The 17,901-nt window shown below is 44.5% G+C and overlaps 1 protein-coding gene across 1 annotated transcript in view; it reads right to left on the reverse strand.

Moving 5' to 3' along the window:
* Nucleotides 1-17,901, reverse strand: part of LOC146821407 (uncharacterized) — a 1,203,178-nt gene that overhangs the window by 831,249 nt on the left and 354,028 nt on the right. Inside the window, exon 26 of the mRNA XM_085609844.1 lies at nucleotides 15,484-15,620. Coding sequence (XP_085465970.1) covers nucleotides 15,484-15,620 — 137 coding nt within the window. The remainder of the gene's footprint in view (nucleotides 1-15,483; nucleotides 15,621-17,901) is intronic.

Below are 17,901 nucleotides of genomic sequence, written 5' to 3' on the forward strand. Positions count from 1 at the left end.
GCCCCATCATACCAGGGACTCGACTCACGAGGATTGATCTTAGTCGATACAATAGGTATCAGAGCGTCCAGAGCCCTAGTAAGCCAGGAGCAGAAGAGGTCATACCCCTCGTCTACATTGTTAGATGGGCCCAGGGGCTCCACTAACAGAAGACGATGAAAGTCTTCCAGCCTGAGTTTATTCCAAGGTCTCCTAGGTACCCGTCTAGCTGAAGAAGTGGGAGTGGTCGCTGACACGGGACACTGGATAGACACCAGGAAGTGGTCAGACCATTCTACTGGAGTAATCGCAGTGATTTTAGCCTCAGTCAGATTGGTGAAAAAAGGGTCAAGAATATGTCCCCCGATGTGAGTAGGCTGGAAAACCAGCTGGGAAAGTTGAAGAGCCTCTAAGTCCAAAGAGATGGTACGAGCTGTCAGACTGGACAGTGTATCGAAATGCAGATTTAAATCACCCAGTATGGAAAAATTGGCGCAGTCAGTGATCAAGGTGCCGACAATATCCGAAAAAGTATTTCTGAACAGCACGTCACTGCCCGGCGGACGATATACCACCATCCCAGAGAGTGTGAACTCTGGGCTGACAGAGACTTTAAAAGAGGCACTTTCACAGCCAGCGATCTGAAGGCTGTTCCACACACAGGGAAAACAAGACCTAACTATCAGCGCTATTCCACCCCCTCAAGATGCTCTATTCAAGGTGTACATAGAATAGTCAGAGGGGCATGCCAGATTAAGAATGGCAGTGTCAGCTTCCTGAAGCCATGTTTCAGTTATGGCGAGGATATCCGGGGCTTCATCCTCAATAAGGTCGTACAAGTTCTGCTGATGTTTCAAGACCGACCTCACATTTAGGTTCATAATCCGCAGAGAGGGAGGAGAGCCCCTACTATGGTGGACGACAGAAGGATATTTCCGGGGGAGAGGCATTGGGGGGTCAAGTATCAGGCCATTGCAGGGACAACGATACGGACCACAGAGAGGGTGGACAAGCGGAAATGTACAGCAGAAGCTCACCTGGCCGATGAAAACCAGGCTCTCCCTGGAGTATGTCCGCATGGCGACGAAACAGAAGTAATGACTATCGCAGACCAGAGCCCGCCACGTCCCGCACGGCCTTAGCGCGGACGGGCGCAGACGGGCAGGACTCTGGCACGACTCCGGCCACGCGAAGACACGCCCGCTGCGCGATCCCGCTGCGCTAGGGGAGGAGCATTAAATATGCGTTCCCCCGCTGGCGCATGCGCAATGAAGCGCTGTCGGTCTAATCCCTCACCTCACCCCAAACCAAGATGTCCGCCACCCCAGGACCAACCCGCCAAGCGGCGGTGAGGGGCACGATTATAGTGCAAGTAAGGGGAGCAGGAGAGCGAGGGTCTGAAAGACCTAAAAGAAAAACAATCAGGTGAGTTAAAATTCAGCTAAGCAGCAAGCGCCGTAACGCTCCTGTCCGCAGTGCGCTCCTTGTCAGGGGGAGGGAAAGGCGGGGACTCGCGTTAAATATGCGTTCCCCCGCTGGCGCATGCGCAATGAAGCGCTGTCGGTCTAATCCCTCACCTCACCCCAAACCAAGATGTCCGCCACCCCAGGACCAACCCGCCAAGCGGCGGTGAGGGGCACGATTATAGTGCAAGTAAGGGGAGCAGGAGAGCGAGGGTCTGAAAGACCTAAAAGAAAAACAATCAGGTGAGTTAAAATTCAGCTAAGCAGCAAGCGCCGTAACGCTCCTGTCCGCAGTGCGCTCCTTTGTCCAGATGATAAAGAGATCGTCAATGTATCTGATTATCATTTTGAGGTTGTCTGTCCATTCTTTTTTAGAAAGTATATATTGACTTTCATACCACTGCATGAATATGTTAGCATACACGGGTGCTGCCGAATTGCCCATAGCCATGCCAGTGAGCTGTTGGTACCAAGATTCATTAACTTTAAAATAACTATGATACAGTATAAAGTGCATCAGCTCCATGAGAAAAGTCTGAAAATCAAGGTCTAGTGCTGTGTTGAGAAGGGCAGTTTCCATTGCTTCTATGCCCATGTCATGAGGCATGCTGGTGTATAAGCTACGTACATCTGCTGTGCATAAAATCACTTTTTCAGTAGGGTTCAAAGATATCTGTTGTAGTTTCCGTAAGAATTGTGAGGTGTCTTTGACATAAGTTTGCATGGATTGTACTGTGGGTTGCATATATTTGTCTATCATTTGACCGATTGGTTTGTGTAAGCTCCCTCTTGTTGATACGATCGGCCGCATTGGTGGGTCATAGGTATTTTTGTGAATCTTCGGAACCATCCGTAGTGTTGGACTTTTTGGATTCGATGTTGTGAGAAAATTCTTCGTTCTTTCAGTGATGATGCTTGTTTCTGAGCTCCATCGATGATGATTTTTAGGACTTTGGAATATTCCAATGTTGGATTGTAGTCAAGTTTACTGTAGGTGTTGATATCTGTGATGTGTTCCATCACTTTAGCGTTATACATTTCAGCGTTCATGATAACCATGGCTCCCCCATTGTCAGCTTTGGTGAATGTTATATTGTTATCAGTGGCCATTTTGTGAAGTGTATCCAGATCCTTTTGTGTGGTGTTTCTTCTTTTTGGTTTAACATGTTTGATCTTGTGGAGGTCCTGCTTGACTAAATTTTCAAATAAATCCAGTGTCTTGTGGCTTATCGGAGCTTGAAAGGTACTTGGGGGTCGTAGTCCTAACAATTGGTCTTTTTTCAGGTTGTGGACGATCCGGTAATGTATTATCGAAAAAATGTCTCAATCTGAGTTTACGCATCAGCTTGAAGAAGCTTACTTCCAGTTCCAAGTTATCCGTTGTGGTGGTAGGTACAAAAGATGTTCCCTTTTGTAGTAATTCTAGTTCGTAAGAGTTGAAGTGTTTATCACTTATGTTAATGACTAGTTGTTCTGTGGTTGGTTCTTTTTGGACCTTTTCTCCTTCTCCTTCTCCTTGGTTGTTGCTGACGTGCTCCGTGTGGTCGGTGGTTCTCTTTCTTTGTCCTTTTCTTGTGCTTCTCCTGGGTCTCCTTTTTGGGCTTGGCCCTGATCTAAAAAAGGATTAGTTTCAGTGGTTCTACTGGTGGTGGGTTCTTCAATTGGTGTTTTGTCTTGTGCTGTTCGAGTAGGTTGAGGTTTACGTAGTTTTTGACTGGTCTCACTGTCAGTAGATGATGTTTCTGTGTTGGAGTTGTATGGACGATTCCTGCGTTTTTGGGCGTAAATATCAGCCCATGTGTAGACTTCCCCTAACTGGTAGTCGAGGGTGTCCCTCTTAAATTTACGGATTTTCCGTTCATTGATTTCTTTTGAGTGTATTTTAGGTTTTGTCATGCATTGGTGGCCTTGGAGTGCTAGCAGTATTATCCGGTCTTGCAGGTCTCTTGGTATTTCTGTCTTGTCACCTCTCAGCAGTATGTTGTCAACTGATATGCTTAGCCCAGTGCACATCTTCCACAGCGTCACTGAAGATCTGCATAGAGTTCGCATCTTTGTTTCAATGTGCAGCGAGGAGCGTCTTCCATAAATTGGACATTAGGGTAGCGACCACCAATTGTAAACAATCACTGTCTTCCGATGACTGTGCACTCTTGGTTGTTGTCACCACTCCCCAGTGCAGCACTTTGAGTGACCAGATATATATAGCTCTAAGTGTATCCTGTCTCATTTTGTATAAACTTCCGGTTGGCCAGGCATGTTGCCAGTGGGGTTGTCTGAAACCAACCTGTCTGTATATGAGTGAGAAGTTATATATTGGGAGTTGAAGAGCCAATTATTAAATTCTAGGCCACGTATCTTGGGAAATTCACTTGAATAGTGGAATTAAAGGTTTATGATCAGTTATGAATATGAATTGGCGGGTCTACAAGTACAATTGAAAATGAGAGGATTCACACTTTATGACAAGTGTATCCCACTCTATGTAAGGATCACTTCTCTGTTTCAGTCAAAGCTTTGGGGCTTATTTACAAGCCCCTTGGGCCGGCAATGCCTCACTTTTAACATGGGAAAGAATTATGTACCAGCAGCGTAAGACACTTGTAACTAAGCCCCTTTGTTTGCAAAAGCAATAGGTCTCCACTGATCTTTCAGATGCTTTTGTAATAAGACTGCATCCATACCCACAGGGTCATCTATAATCCATTCTGTGTCTGAGTTGGTATTAAATATTCCACTGTGGTGCCAGTCAGAATGGCCGCTTTTTATGTTTTTGAATGCATGGTGACCATCAGACTACTTCTATGTGATATTTGATTTGGTGAGGTTAAAAAGAGGTCATTTTAATGTCATTAGGGCGGGGATAAAGTGTCCGCAATACTTCACCCCACCCAGAAAGCTGTACACTCTATCATGCTCTTGGGAGGTGGCACTCAGCTAATGTCCTGACTTTTCTTGGGTCCAAACTGACACCCTAATTAGAAAAGGTGTATCTGAAGAAGTTTATATTGTACTTTAGTAATTCAAAAGTGTCTCTATGTAGTATTAGAAGCTACTTCACCAGGTTGGTGGTATGTACACATTTATAAAAGAATGTCAATGCTATCTTAACAAGACTGTGATTTGTGGATGGCATTTTGAAAAAAGTTAGTGGTCTTTTGCATTGCCGCAGTCCCACATGGATGTGGAACGCTGTAATTTTAGAGCTGGACTTTTCAAGCATCAACTGGTGTTAGTCTGAGTTTAAGTCCAACAGGGAAAATCATTTAGCATCATCAAGGTCTGCCAAAATGTAACTAACTGAAGGAGGAATTTGGCACTCTCTTCTAATGGCTGCCTTGGGTAGTCTCCTTTCTATACTTATATGATTTTTGTAAGGTTGTTTCAGGTTACTGCCGGCACAATAGGCAACACCAATGGTCTGGGACCTGTAACTTTTTTCAATGCTATCCATTTTCTTGTATCTCTTACATTCAGCTTCTACTTGTAGTCTTAAGTGGAATAGCATTCTCCTGTGTTTGAGAGCATACAGATTTGTCTACATACAATGTGACAGATTTTGTCTTAAAGTAATCTAGGCTTAGAACAGAATGTGGTACTCTTTCAACATTTAATTAATATCACAGGTATACACTGTGGGCAAAAAAAAAATGAAACCTAGATCCTCAGTTGCTACTACATGTAGTAAGGTACCAGTGCCACACTCAGTAACTAAGATTTAGATTTTGAAGGAAGCCATCCCATTCAAGATGTTTGTTTCAGATGTCCCTGCGAGTTGCAGTTGTGCAAGCTCTCCATATGCATAAATGAATGATTTTTGGAGTTAGATTTTAACTAAAAGAATTGTAATTTGTCCATTATTTGTATTGGTGCCCTGGAGTCTCAGTGCCATGAAAGTAGGTTTTTGTATTTATATTTCAGGTTTTGGTTGTGGCCACTTTTACCTGGATGGCCTGTTGAAAATGTCCTATTTATAAAAAAAAATTAATATCATGCAGGTTTAGAGAGTTGCATTCTATTTGGGTTTGTGGCAAATTTGTTCAAGTGATATGTCTTTCCTTGCACTTGCAGTAGAGATGTTCAGGCATCATCTGGTCATGTAGTCTTTCCTAACTATGAGACACACTCTGATGAAACTTTGTTTGCCCACACGCAGAGTGCACAGCACTCCACTACCTAATTAGTCTCACCTCTGCAGTATGTGCACGTCTTATGTTCTCCCATGTCACAGCACCTCCAGCCAAAGGTGACTGCCATAAGATCTGCTCTCTACAGCATCAATTGTTTCTATTGTGACCAGTTTGGGGCATTCATCTTCTGTCTTCATCTTCACAGTCATCTGGACTAGTGCTAGTTCCATTATTGCCCCTCTGGCGTTGGACAGTTCATGAGACCTACCTAGGTTTATTATGTTGTTTAAAGTCATTTGGAGTTTATGGAACTTGAAGTGCCTGGGAAATGATGATCTACATTCCTAAATAGACAGACTTTCTTGGAACCATCCCCAATACTGCAGGTGCTGGCAAGATCTCTCAGTGTGGCATAGAAGTCATCAGTTGATTTTCTTTCTTTCTGTTATGCTTGACATCAAGTGAAATGCTCATAGTCAATGTTAAGTTGAGGGCTGAAATGTGCCTCCAACGCTGCAACTGCTGTGTCATAGTTTCGTTATCCTCAGTATTCGGCAAGTTCTACAAAAAGCTGAATAGCTCTTCCTCCCTTATAATATAGCAGGAACCGCTTCGCTCTTTGATCCATTTCTCTGCCAGCTAAAAAGTAGTTGTTGAAGTAACCCATTTACATAGCCCAATAAGGCACCATCATCACAGGCAGTTCACTAAATAGCTATACTGGGTACGCCAAAGCATCCACATGGGCCGTCTGAGCAGGATTGACAGCCATCTGAGCAAGAGCAGAGGCAGGAGCGAATAGCTACACAGCAACACCACCTGCCCATTTCCATATATGTTCTCTCTGAAGAATAATGAGGAGTAGCTTTGACTGCTGCTGGGGAATTGCAAGACATTGAAACACCTGTCAGCCTAAGATCAGTCTTTGGCAATTAGCCACTAAAGAGAGTACAAAGTACAACAGGCAGGAGTGCACTGAACTGCAGGTTGCAAGAGAAGATCCAACAAACTCTTGCAAGTTGCAGCAGATCTATGGGTCCATGATCACAAGAAGAGCGGTTAGTGAGCAGGAGACTCTCCTTACGAGTAACTGGACAACCAAGCAAACTCACTCATAGAGACACACTAAGCCTTTCCATCTGTGAAATCTGCAGTGTTACTTCCAATGCATACCTGCAGCTGGCGGTCTCGCTTGGGGTGGACCGATGAAGCTGGAGGTACCTCTGAGACACTGGCTGAGGCTTGCAGGTGCTGCATGACTTCATATCAGGCTGTTCGCTCTGAATTTCACTGCGCTCCCTCTCCATTCTGCAAAAAGGTTGATGAATTGCAAGTGATTTGTTCATGGCCTTGGCACCAGTGTGGTGCTTCAGACCTTGTACTCAGTACATAGATTTGCGGAGAACAGATCCATGCACTCCAGCTGCCAATTTATTATTTCAATGATGAAACACCATCTTCATCATGCCCACTCACAACAATTGGTAAGTGCCAGGTGGCACACTACAATTATATGCAATGGTATAGTGCGGCTGTATTTAAGTATTTAGCACTCACATTTGTCCATGATGGAATCTGCGGTGGGATTGGAGTGAAAGGAGCAGGACGGATCCTTGATAAAACGGGTCTCGACCTCATTGGAGGTTTGTCTGATGCTCTTTATAAACATTATGGTCCTATAAGAGGGTGAAGGCAATTATTCAAATGGTAATGCATTATGCAGTGGTTTTAATCCTAGTACAACATAGTCACTGAAAACACTTTTAGAGCTTCTCTGAAAAAGGTATCCGTAATATACTTATTAAGGAACTTCTGTGGGAATCGCAGTGTGACATGCCCAGGGCCTCGCTCCTGCTCACAACTAAGGAACCCCATACCAAACCACTGCTTTTCAAACTACTCCAGTGCTACGAGGTTTCAGGACGCGGCAGAGATGCAGCGCTGCAAGGCCCAGAGGAGGGAGGAAGGGGGCCCTGGGGCCATCCTCCCTTGAGCCTCTCAGCCCTGGGCTGAAAGGGCTTCAGAAATCTAATCGCTGCATCTGCATGAAAGAAGTAATAAAATGGGTACTTGAAGTGCTGTTTGGCGTGAAGTGACCCTTGACCCTTTATGAATGAAAAGCAGGGTGTCCTGCAGGGCTCACAATAAAAGAAAGAAAGATCAATGGGTGTTACTCACCTACAACTGAGAAACATTCCTTTCCCCTCCGATAATAATGGTATTAATGAATTAAGAGCAATGCCACTGGAATTATGTGGCAGCAAAGGACAAAATTAGGTAAGAGTGTTTACTATATAATTACTATCTGTACAAACGTTTCATCTCATTAGTACCAGTCTGACACCAAAATACAGCAATAAGTAACAGAAAGATGACCAGTCAACCTTTGTGAAATGCTTTCCACTGTGTAGCAACAAGTGTTGCTGCATGTTTACTAACTTTGTATAAGATTATTTATTAGTTTGAGCTAGAAACAAAATATTCTGTTTGTTGAAAGTTACAGATTAAGCAGCAGATCGCGTATGCAGTAAATCCATAATAACGCAGAAAATGCAGAGACCAAGAAATCACATAATTCCAGTGGTCCTGATTAAAAATGCATGTCAGGGTTCACCCTATATGTGCACTAGATTCTAATTTAACATGGAGCAAAATTATAGTCTATTACCTCAAACACAGGAGGCGTTGTATCACACACATCTTGACGGTACCTACTTGAATGTGCTATGATGTATGTTAATGAACAAAATGGAGGTTGGTGAAATAAAGCATCTGCCTAGGATCACGCCTTTTGGTCAAGCAGGGAAGCTGACATTGACCTAGATTTTCCAGTTTCTCACTATGCAATTCAGCCAGTACATGGGTTTCTCTTTATGACATTAAAGCTTAATGCTTTGTCTTTAATTCTTGGAGGATGAGACTATTTGTATTTTTGGCAGTTTTACATAGCTTTAACCTTGGCCATGGACATTAGAGTGTTTTACAACAAACACAGAATACGTTATTTTATTTCCAGAATAGAGATTTTCCTAGATTCAGAAGATGCTGAGCCAAGACCAGAATTCAAGCCTAGCTCCCCGTGATACAAGATGGGCAGCCGTAGCCACTAGACCATATTGACTCCTGTGAAAGCTTGACGCATTTTGGGCTCAAGGTTCGAAGAGGACCTTGAACTGATCAGAACCAAGCCTCTGTCTCTAGTTTTTAGTGGTTTGGCCACCTATAACAGCATGCACAAGAGAATCATTTTAGGTGCGGCAGAATCCAAGCAAAAATGTAAACAAAGTTCGAAGAGTGGGAGGGTAGAAGGAATGAGTTGGGTGTAAAGGAGAACTGCTGAAACAAGATGAGAGGCTAGGGAGAAAACAGTGATAAAGAGCAGAGTATGGACGGAAGATGTGGAAGGGGACAGAACCAGCAAGAAGAGGCTGACGAAAAGGGAGAAGTTCAAGTAGAGGGGCAGAACCAGCGGAAACAGTTGAGGCAAGAGAAGGTAACACAGGCTAGGCAAAAATATGAGAGGAAAGGACTAGAGCTTTGAGGGGAAGGATGGACACAAAAGTGGCAGATTCAGAGAGCGAAAGTAAGATGCATGGGGAAAGATGAGACATAAAGAGGAGATAATGCAGGCGTGAAGTGGATATAGGAGGGGTCTGCACCAGCAAGAGTAGGTATTAGGTTGGGAAGTGATGAGGTGAAAAGTAGAGCATGAAGGGTAGAATTGGATGTAAGTGGGCATAATCAGCAAAAAAGTAAGAGGCTGGAGAACATATAAAAATATTTTGCTTTTTACTGTGGATAAACTGGGGCCGTTTCTTGGGCTGGCGTGGCCGCTGGTGCACATCCCAAAAGGTTGCAACAGCCCCTTAAGGTTGGTGGGCACAGAGTCAGTCTGACTGTGCTTGCAAAGTCAGCTGGCTCATTGCCATGTGCAGAATGATGAAGCGCCAGCTTGGGCAAGAACAAATCATCCCAAACCTCAGGGAGTAACAGCAAGGCCTAGGGAAAGGGCTGCTTTTCAGGAACAAAATTAGAATTGGTCCAGTGGGGAGTTAATCAGAAAAAAGTAGTGTACAGGAGATGTGGTCTGCGGGGTGGAGGGCAGCTGAGAAGTGAGGGGGCGTCCCGTAGAGTACATCAATGCACATGAAGTGATCACCCAAACACTGAGCCTATGCGAGTAGGTGGCCAGAAGGTCAAGGGAGACAGATCTTACATTGGAGGTTAGAAGACCAAACGTGTTTGGTACGATACGTGAGGAGGGACTGGAGTGAATTGTGGATGATGTAAATAGTCTTGCATTCAATTATCCCTTTAACCAAGATCCAGTAGATTTACCTGAGGGCAGGCAAATGTGGTTATTACTTCTTAAGCTAAATGTGAGTTGAGTGACATGGTTCTTGTCTCTTTGCAAATTGGCAAGTGTCTTTTCAGATATTAGAGACATGCAACTTAATTTTTTTTAAACTGTAAGTCTCTGATATTACTTTAGCGTTATTATGCCAGTCAAGAACCACCCCTTCCTACCTAGTCCATGTTGCTACATTTCCTTTCCCTATATCTGCAAATTGCACAGTCTGCTATAGTAAGACCATTTTTTTTTGCTGCTTTAATGTATCTCTTTAGTGACTGGCTCCCAGTGTTACGTTGGCAGTCTTTTTCTTTCCTGGTCACTAACTGTTCCCTGGTCACAAACCGTTTCTTCTGTATATCTTTAAGTTAGTTCAGCTCTTTGCATCTCTTAAAAATGGAGTTTGAGAACAGTTGCTGTGTTTACGAGTGTGTTTGCATGCCAATATATTAGCCACCCCCACCTGTGTATGACATTTGTGTTGTCTTCTCCTTCTTTTCCTTTTGAATCGGTGCATTCTGTTGTTTACTGCAGGTCTCGCAGGTAACTCACCCTAAATACCTTATCTTCAACTTCACTAGCACACAGGGAGGGCTGGTGAATCACTTGAAGTCCTGCTGTATAGTTCTGGGACAATCTGACTTGGAATTTTAATCATGCCCTAATCTGGAAACAATTTGTGAACATCGTAATAATCATATATGTTTTGGAGAGACCTAGGCCAAGCTTTTCCATCCAGTTTCTTTAATGTAATGTTTTTCCACGTAATTCAACTTTGAAATATATGTACTGATATTATTAGGATAACATTTAGATTTTAAGCCATTTAAGTGATAGCCACACTACGCAAGTAGTTTCTTGCGAAGCTGCTTCAACAATGCCAAGGAATTAATAATAAATTGATATCACTTACTGTCATGCCACTTCCTGTGATGTCACATTTTAGAAGGGCCATGAATGTTCCTATTCTGCCCGGGGCCCAACAAACCCTAGGATCTGCTCTGATCATCAGACATCCTTTTGTTGGAGTATCCTGGCTGGGAGCCTCACACCTAAATGCAATGGTGGTGAAACGCGCACACAACTTATCACTTCACAGGTACTTATGAGAGGCATGCTTTTGGATTTATTCAGTCCCAGCATATAAGAGATATGCATGTTCTGTAAGAATGTCTGCCCCGGTATTTACACAAATAACAATTTAAATGTCACTATTTAGTTTAATTTCTTTTTTTTTTTTTTTTTTGTAAAAACCTTTATTGACATTTCAACCAAAGACAAGTATGGGCCTACAACCCCCGGGGCCGGCCGCTAAGCAGTTGGATTAACAAAAAACAAATTTTAATCACAGGCAGCACCTCGGGGAGCAGAATCTCCATGCTAGTATACTCTTGGCCACTTAGCAGCCCAAGTAGGAAACCAGGATATAAAAGGTCTTCATTTTATAATAGAGAATGGAAGGATCAGGTGCCAAACAATTTCCCAGTAGCGAAAAATGGCGGGCAGAATAGTAAACGTCAACAATAAACAGCAATCTATCAAGTCAATGGCGCACAAACAGGAGGTTCAGGATGTGGAAGAATATCACGAGCCATTTGCGCCTGCAGTCCCCTGCCTTAAGACCCAGAAAGCACCACGGAAATTGAGGCACAAATGAAAAAGCAGCGATTGACAGCGAAAGAAACCTACCGTACTGACCCCAGAAAAGAAAGACAAAGAAAGATAAGAGAAGAGGAAAGAGGCCATAGAAACAAAGTAAAAAGAAAAACCTCTGCACCTCTGCAGAGGACTACGGCCCCCCCCCCCCCAGCAGTGTGCCTGTCGCCCCAGAACCAGACCCGAAATATAGAAGAAACAGAGAAAAAGGAGAAAGAAAAGAAACCCCACCTAACGGGGGAGTGGAGAGAGTATTAATAAACTGGAGGAGGGCCTTCAAACATGCCCCCGGCTTCTCCCTCCCGCACAATGTGTTCCTCCCCAAAGCAGACAGTAATCAACAAAAATGTTTCCCATGTCAAAGAAAAATGGGGAGCGTCATGCACCTATTACATTATTAGTCATGCCGTGAGAGCACGCAACCCCTGTGCCCGCCCGCCTAGTAGATGACACCCTCTGAGGGATCAGTCTTATCCTTGGCCTCTCTTTGCGAATCCACCGATGCATACCCATCGACCCAGTGCCATGTCCAATGTTACAAGGAAAGGGAGCGTCCAAAAAGGAACCAGAAGCGACACGCACATGTAGAGTGGACGTCTCTGAATACCAACATAGTCATCATCGTGGAGGATCATCTTTCCCAGTACTGCCCCAGGACATGCCCTGCACACAAGGTCCAGGATGTAGGAATCAGCCAGAGCAGGCGAACATTGCTTGATTATTGCCTGGGTCGCCGGAGGCTGCGCGTGAGACAAAGCCACCACCTTCTGCTCAACTCTAAGACCTCCGGAACAGACCCGACCAACAGCCATCCGACCACACGTTGGCACATTGTCAGGAATTTCCAGCTGTCCCCTATTCACAGGGGCGGCCACAACACTGTCCTCCTGTGTGAAGTAAAACGAGTCCCTGGTTACCTGGGGACAGGCAGATAGCAACTGTTCCGACGCTGACGCAATACCATCAAGCTTTCTCCCCAGTACCCAGGCGCCGTGGACCAGGGTGGAACGAAGGGCACCGAGAGCTTCGAGAAGGTCACCGTACACCAGAACAGCTCCTCGCGCCCGCTGTGCTATGCTCCTCTTAGCCACACACTCCCAACCTTGCTGCGACCCAGTATACAGGATGATAGAATCCATCCTATCAAGATGGCCGCAGGGTAGTTCCACCCCAGATTGGGACCGGGAACCAGGCACAAGCGCATCAAGTTCCATGGTACTGCAAACAGGGTTCCGGGGGCAGGCAAAATATGTATCCGGTGTATGGTCACAGATAACAGTTATCCTCCCCCTGGACGAGAGCCCGCAAAAATCCGGGAGCAGCCCGCGAAAATCGGGACGAGTTACAGGCAGCGTCCGAGCAGCTCACCAGCGAGGGCTCAGGCAATTACCGAAGAATCTTGGGATTGTCACCTCAGGCATGCACTCGTTCCGCTACGTCCAGTGGTAGGAGTGTCCACGGCGGAATTCAGGCCAATATCCGCACCGCTCCGGTATTCCGACTCCACCCAGTCACCAATGGCCGCTGTTGTTGAACTGCCGCCCGGCCATGTTGTCCACTCGAGGTCCCGGTTTCAGGGTTGCACAGGCCGCAAACTTCAGGTGAACATTTCTCCGGCGGTACCGCCGCCAGAAACTTCAGAATCACGCGATCGGTTGCCGCTCTCAATCACCAACACGGGCATGTAGTGCAGGCTAAGGATCTCATGCAGGATATCTGTGCGGGATGCGGAGGTTCACGGAGCCGGGAGCCTACGCTGCCGTCCCGATCGCCATCTTGGCTCCTCCTAGTTTAATTTCTTGGATAGCTCTATAGTGCTACTCATCCCGATGCAGGGTGTCAGAGCGCTTTACATCACACTTACACATTATACATTGACAATAAATAATTTGTGTGTAAATTAATGTGTAGTATGTGCTATGTAAGACTGTGAAGGTTACAAGGTGTAGGATCCACATGTCCTTCGTAGCTCACTGTGCTATATTAGAAGGATTACAGTTTATGAACTTTAAGTAACAAAATGTTCTCTGTGTTAAAAGCAGTAACCCACTTACCCATTTACATATTTTAAAAATCTATCATTTGATTCTACATAGATCCTATGCCTCACGAATGGTACAATTCCATATTGGTAATTGTGTGTCTGAAGAGTGCGAGAGGGGGTGTGGCGAGAAAGGGTCCCTCTTTCACATACTGTGGTCCTGCCCCAAAATTCAAGGGTACAGGGAGGGTCTGGCCTGAGTTATGACAATAGTTCTGGGGGCGGAGGTCTCAACAGAGCTGAAGTGGCACATCTTTGGAGTAACGGGAGAGATTGCTTGGCCACAGTGGCCCAGTACCTGGCTGGTCTTGGCAGGTGGGGTGGCCAAGAGAAACATCGCCTGGGCATGGGGGGCATGTGAGGCATGCGGCATGAGAGGCCCCATCACTGGACTCCTGGAAGTGAGACATGGATTGGTATCACAAGGCTGAGCAATCGATTTACCAGAGATGGGGCTGCCCACGCAAATGGGAAAAGATACAGGGCGCATGGGAAAAGTATAGAGGCCAATGGTCAGTGCCATGAGGGGCGTCTCCACGATTTCCAAAGAGACTATGGGGTTGGGAGCTCCCTGGTGCGTACTGGTCGCAGTAGTGGGCCGCGGGGAACGATATACTGTGCAATATAGCAGATTTGTTATACACGTCAGCCCATCAAATGTACGATATTGTATGATGTTCATCTGAAGAATGTTTTGCATGATTAATAAAAAGATTTTGTTTTTAAACTCTATCATTTGTGTGTTACATATGTTACATACTGTGATTTGCAGGAGAATTTTTTACCTATTATGCTACTTTGATTCAAAAATGGGACTAGAAAAAAAGCAAATCTCTCCGGCAAAAACGGTAACCTCCAGAGCAAGATTAAAGCATTATGTGGAGTAGAAGAATACAAGTAGGAAAGGATGGAGGAAAGTCGAGCTACACAAGCAGATAAATGAACAAAGTGAGTGAAGAAGGAAGGGAAGAAAAGACAGAGTAGGAAACAAAGGGGAGAAGATAGAGAAAGATGAGACATCTAAAGGAAACAGAGCTTCTGAAGGGAAGATGGAGGGAGCAGTGGGCATAAAATTGGAGAGTGTTTGACGACAAAGGAGTAGAAGAAGGAGTGAATAAAGTGCAGGACGGAGAAAGGAGGGACTGAGGCATTTTTCTGATCTGTAGCAATGAGGGAAGGCTGGACAGTGGCTCATGTGCACTCAGTTTCCTTGCAGTCAAACAGTGTTGGGCTTGATTTGAGGTGAGGAGTGTGGATAATATAATTAAAGAAATACTGCCAGTGGACTCTTAGTGTAAGTCTATCACTAGAGTGTACATGGTGAAGGAAGCCAAGCTGTCAAGCCCCCCTGCTTAGAGCTGACTTCATGCATTCCCCTTGTGTCTCAACTGACAGACACAGATGTAACAGGAAAGGCTCTCAGTTTCACCCCCTAGGTACTGTGCATGTCTATGGACAACGACATTAAAGTCGGTGTGCCCTATTGCTCTGATGTATTCGCCACCTGTGTACTGCTGCATTGTGAGCTGCATTAAAAGGATCTGTGCTCCTTCTGAGCATTGTCAATTTTAAAACCTGTTTCAGCCCATCAGGAACGTTGCAACTGTTGCGGAGCCCTTGTAAATCGCTGCATTGACATGAATCTCTTAATAACAGATAATAACTGTCATTCCACTATGATAAAGTGACACTCAATGCGTCATACTGCACAGAATTGAAATGTCACACATAAGTACACTGCAAACATGGAAATGACACACATAAGAAAACTGAAAACATGACAGTTGTGCCATGGACCTGTTCAGTTTATAAGAGAGACTGTGGCAACAAACACAGGCAAGTTCACAGTTTATAGAAACATACCTCCACTTTCACAACCGGGAATCTGTATGGAGCAGAGCTTAAAATGGTGGTTTGGTAGGCCTGCAGTAGAAATTCTGGCTTTTCGTTGACACGGTTTACGATGATGGATAATTTGGCTACATCTCGAGAAGGTTGAGCTAGAGAAGAAAATGGGGAAAATGCATGAGTAGATACCAAACAAAATAAACTGTGGCCAACATTCTGTGATTTTAACTCTTCTAAATGTTCTAGGCAAAAGCAACGGAGCCTAACATTATGGGGGTAGTATGAAAATTATAAACACAGTAGAAATCTAAAACACATCAGAATACAGATAATACAACCCCATATTAATTCTGTGTCACAATAGACTCCGCGTGGCCCGAGAACTTGTAGAATTTGATTGTCCAACATTTACTGCCAGACCGCAAGTATTTACAAAGCGTGCCCCCACATGACCTTCAGTGTCATGGCCCGACAGTCTGAAAATGACCCTGAGCCAGGGCACGCTCAAAGTACCAAGGCAAGCGAGAAAAAAAGCAACCACAACTCACATTAAAACCTCTTTCTGTTCTCTTTCTTTTTTTCTTTTTTTTAAATGAAGACCAAATATGTATATTGCAGAAGGGAACGCACCTATGAGCGCAGTACCAAAACATAACGTAAATAAAAATTGAAGTATTAAAGGGAAATCATATATAAAATGAATCCTTGTTAGCAACAAGCACATGCAACACCACTTGTGATACGAAACAAAATTTGATCGCAAGTCCGTTCAAGAAACAACAGCCATGATTTTTCAAGGACTTGTAAACCACAGAGAAAATAGATACATACCCCAAGAGGACAGGTAATATATAGCCTCCAGACAGATTTAAACAGCATTGTAGGAGAATAACAAGAAGAGCTTCCTATAAAGCCTAAGAAATCCATACCATGAACTGTATGACCGAAAACAGGTAAGGAATCTGCAGCTAGACGTCTCCAACCGACACTGCCTACCACACAGTGTAAGATACAGTGTTCACCCCTTCATGTTCTAATGATGAACCAATGAATTACCTATCCGCTCCCACAGTGAAGGCCACAAACTTGTGTCTTCCAATAAATGCACCATAACCTCTGAATTTAATTGCATAACCCTTTAAAAAATGGAAGCACTTATAGTAAATATGTAGATATGCAGTCCGCTCAGAAAGAGAAAACAACATGCACCATAAAACGCATAGTCCAAAAGGACTTTAATGACGGTTGGCCCACCAGATCATTTCTACAAAAGAAGACTAAGTGTAAGCTCTGAATCCATCAGCTCCATAATAAATATGCACACCACAAGAGTAGTGAGGACATACTACACTGATTACTCTAACGAGTAAAGACCAAAGCTTCCCTATATACCAGACTTATTACTGGCATACAAACATGACCATATGAAAGACAACGAAAGGTCGAAACCATGCACATTTTAGCATACTGAACGGCTTCAAAGAAGCTTGCATCAGAAAATCTTCCATACAAGAAGATACATCCCTTAATAATAACATCTTCACCACAAAGCTCATCCTCAGAGGTTAAGGGACAAAGGGAAACCTCCCTCGGCCATCTAACTCAATACCAACTTGAAAAAGGGAAAAATGGTACTGAGAATAAAACATCTGCTCTCGCAGGAACACCAAGTGGTCAAACCAACAATGGACATGTAGAATTCCCAAACAAAGCTTACTCTCTCATAAAGAAATAGTCTGAATCTCAATCATAAAGACAAGTTACACCCGTAACAGAAAATGAAAAGTTATGACTCTGAAGACCTCTGCCTATCACAGAAGCGTCTTAACGCTGCATCAGCTTGACTGCCAAACAGATAGGCCTGATCAAATGGCATGTCGACCAAAGTTGACTGGACTGCCTCAGAGACACCTGAAGAACAAGTTACTTACCTTCGGTAACATTGTATCTGTAAGAAACATTAGTTAGTTAGATTCCTCACCTTAGAATATCCCCAGGCGTCAGGCTGGATCCGGAAAGATTTTTGTAGCAATACCCCTTGCGCGTCGGTAGGCGTCTGCGGCTCCGCGTCAGTCGTCGTGCGTCGGAATGACGTCGGAGTACTTAGACGCCGCCCTCGCGCTGACGTCAGTTCTTGTACATAGCTTTCTGCTCAGGGACGCTGAGCCATGCAAGAGACCGACACTGGTGCCAAAAAATCTAGGGCCCTGAAAGGGAGAACCTCAACCCTAGATGTCGGTTCGCAGAACGGGGAGGCTGGGTGGGTCGGTAAGGAATCCAACTAACTAATGTTTCTTACAGATACATCGTTACCGAAGGTAAGTAACTTGTTCCTCTGAAAGAAACACGCTAGTTAGATTCCTCACCTTAGAATAGATACCCCAGCAATACCAACCCCGGAGGTGGGTCTGCGAACCAAGATCACACCAGAAA

This window comes from Triturus cristatus, chromosome 6 (assembly GCF_964204655.1).
Source record: "Triturus cristatus chromosome 6, aTriCri1.1, whole genome shotgun sequence".
Lineage (NCBI taxonomy): Eukaryota > Metazoa > Chordata > Amphibia > Caudata > Salamandridae > Triturus > Triturus cristatus.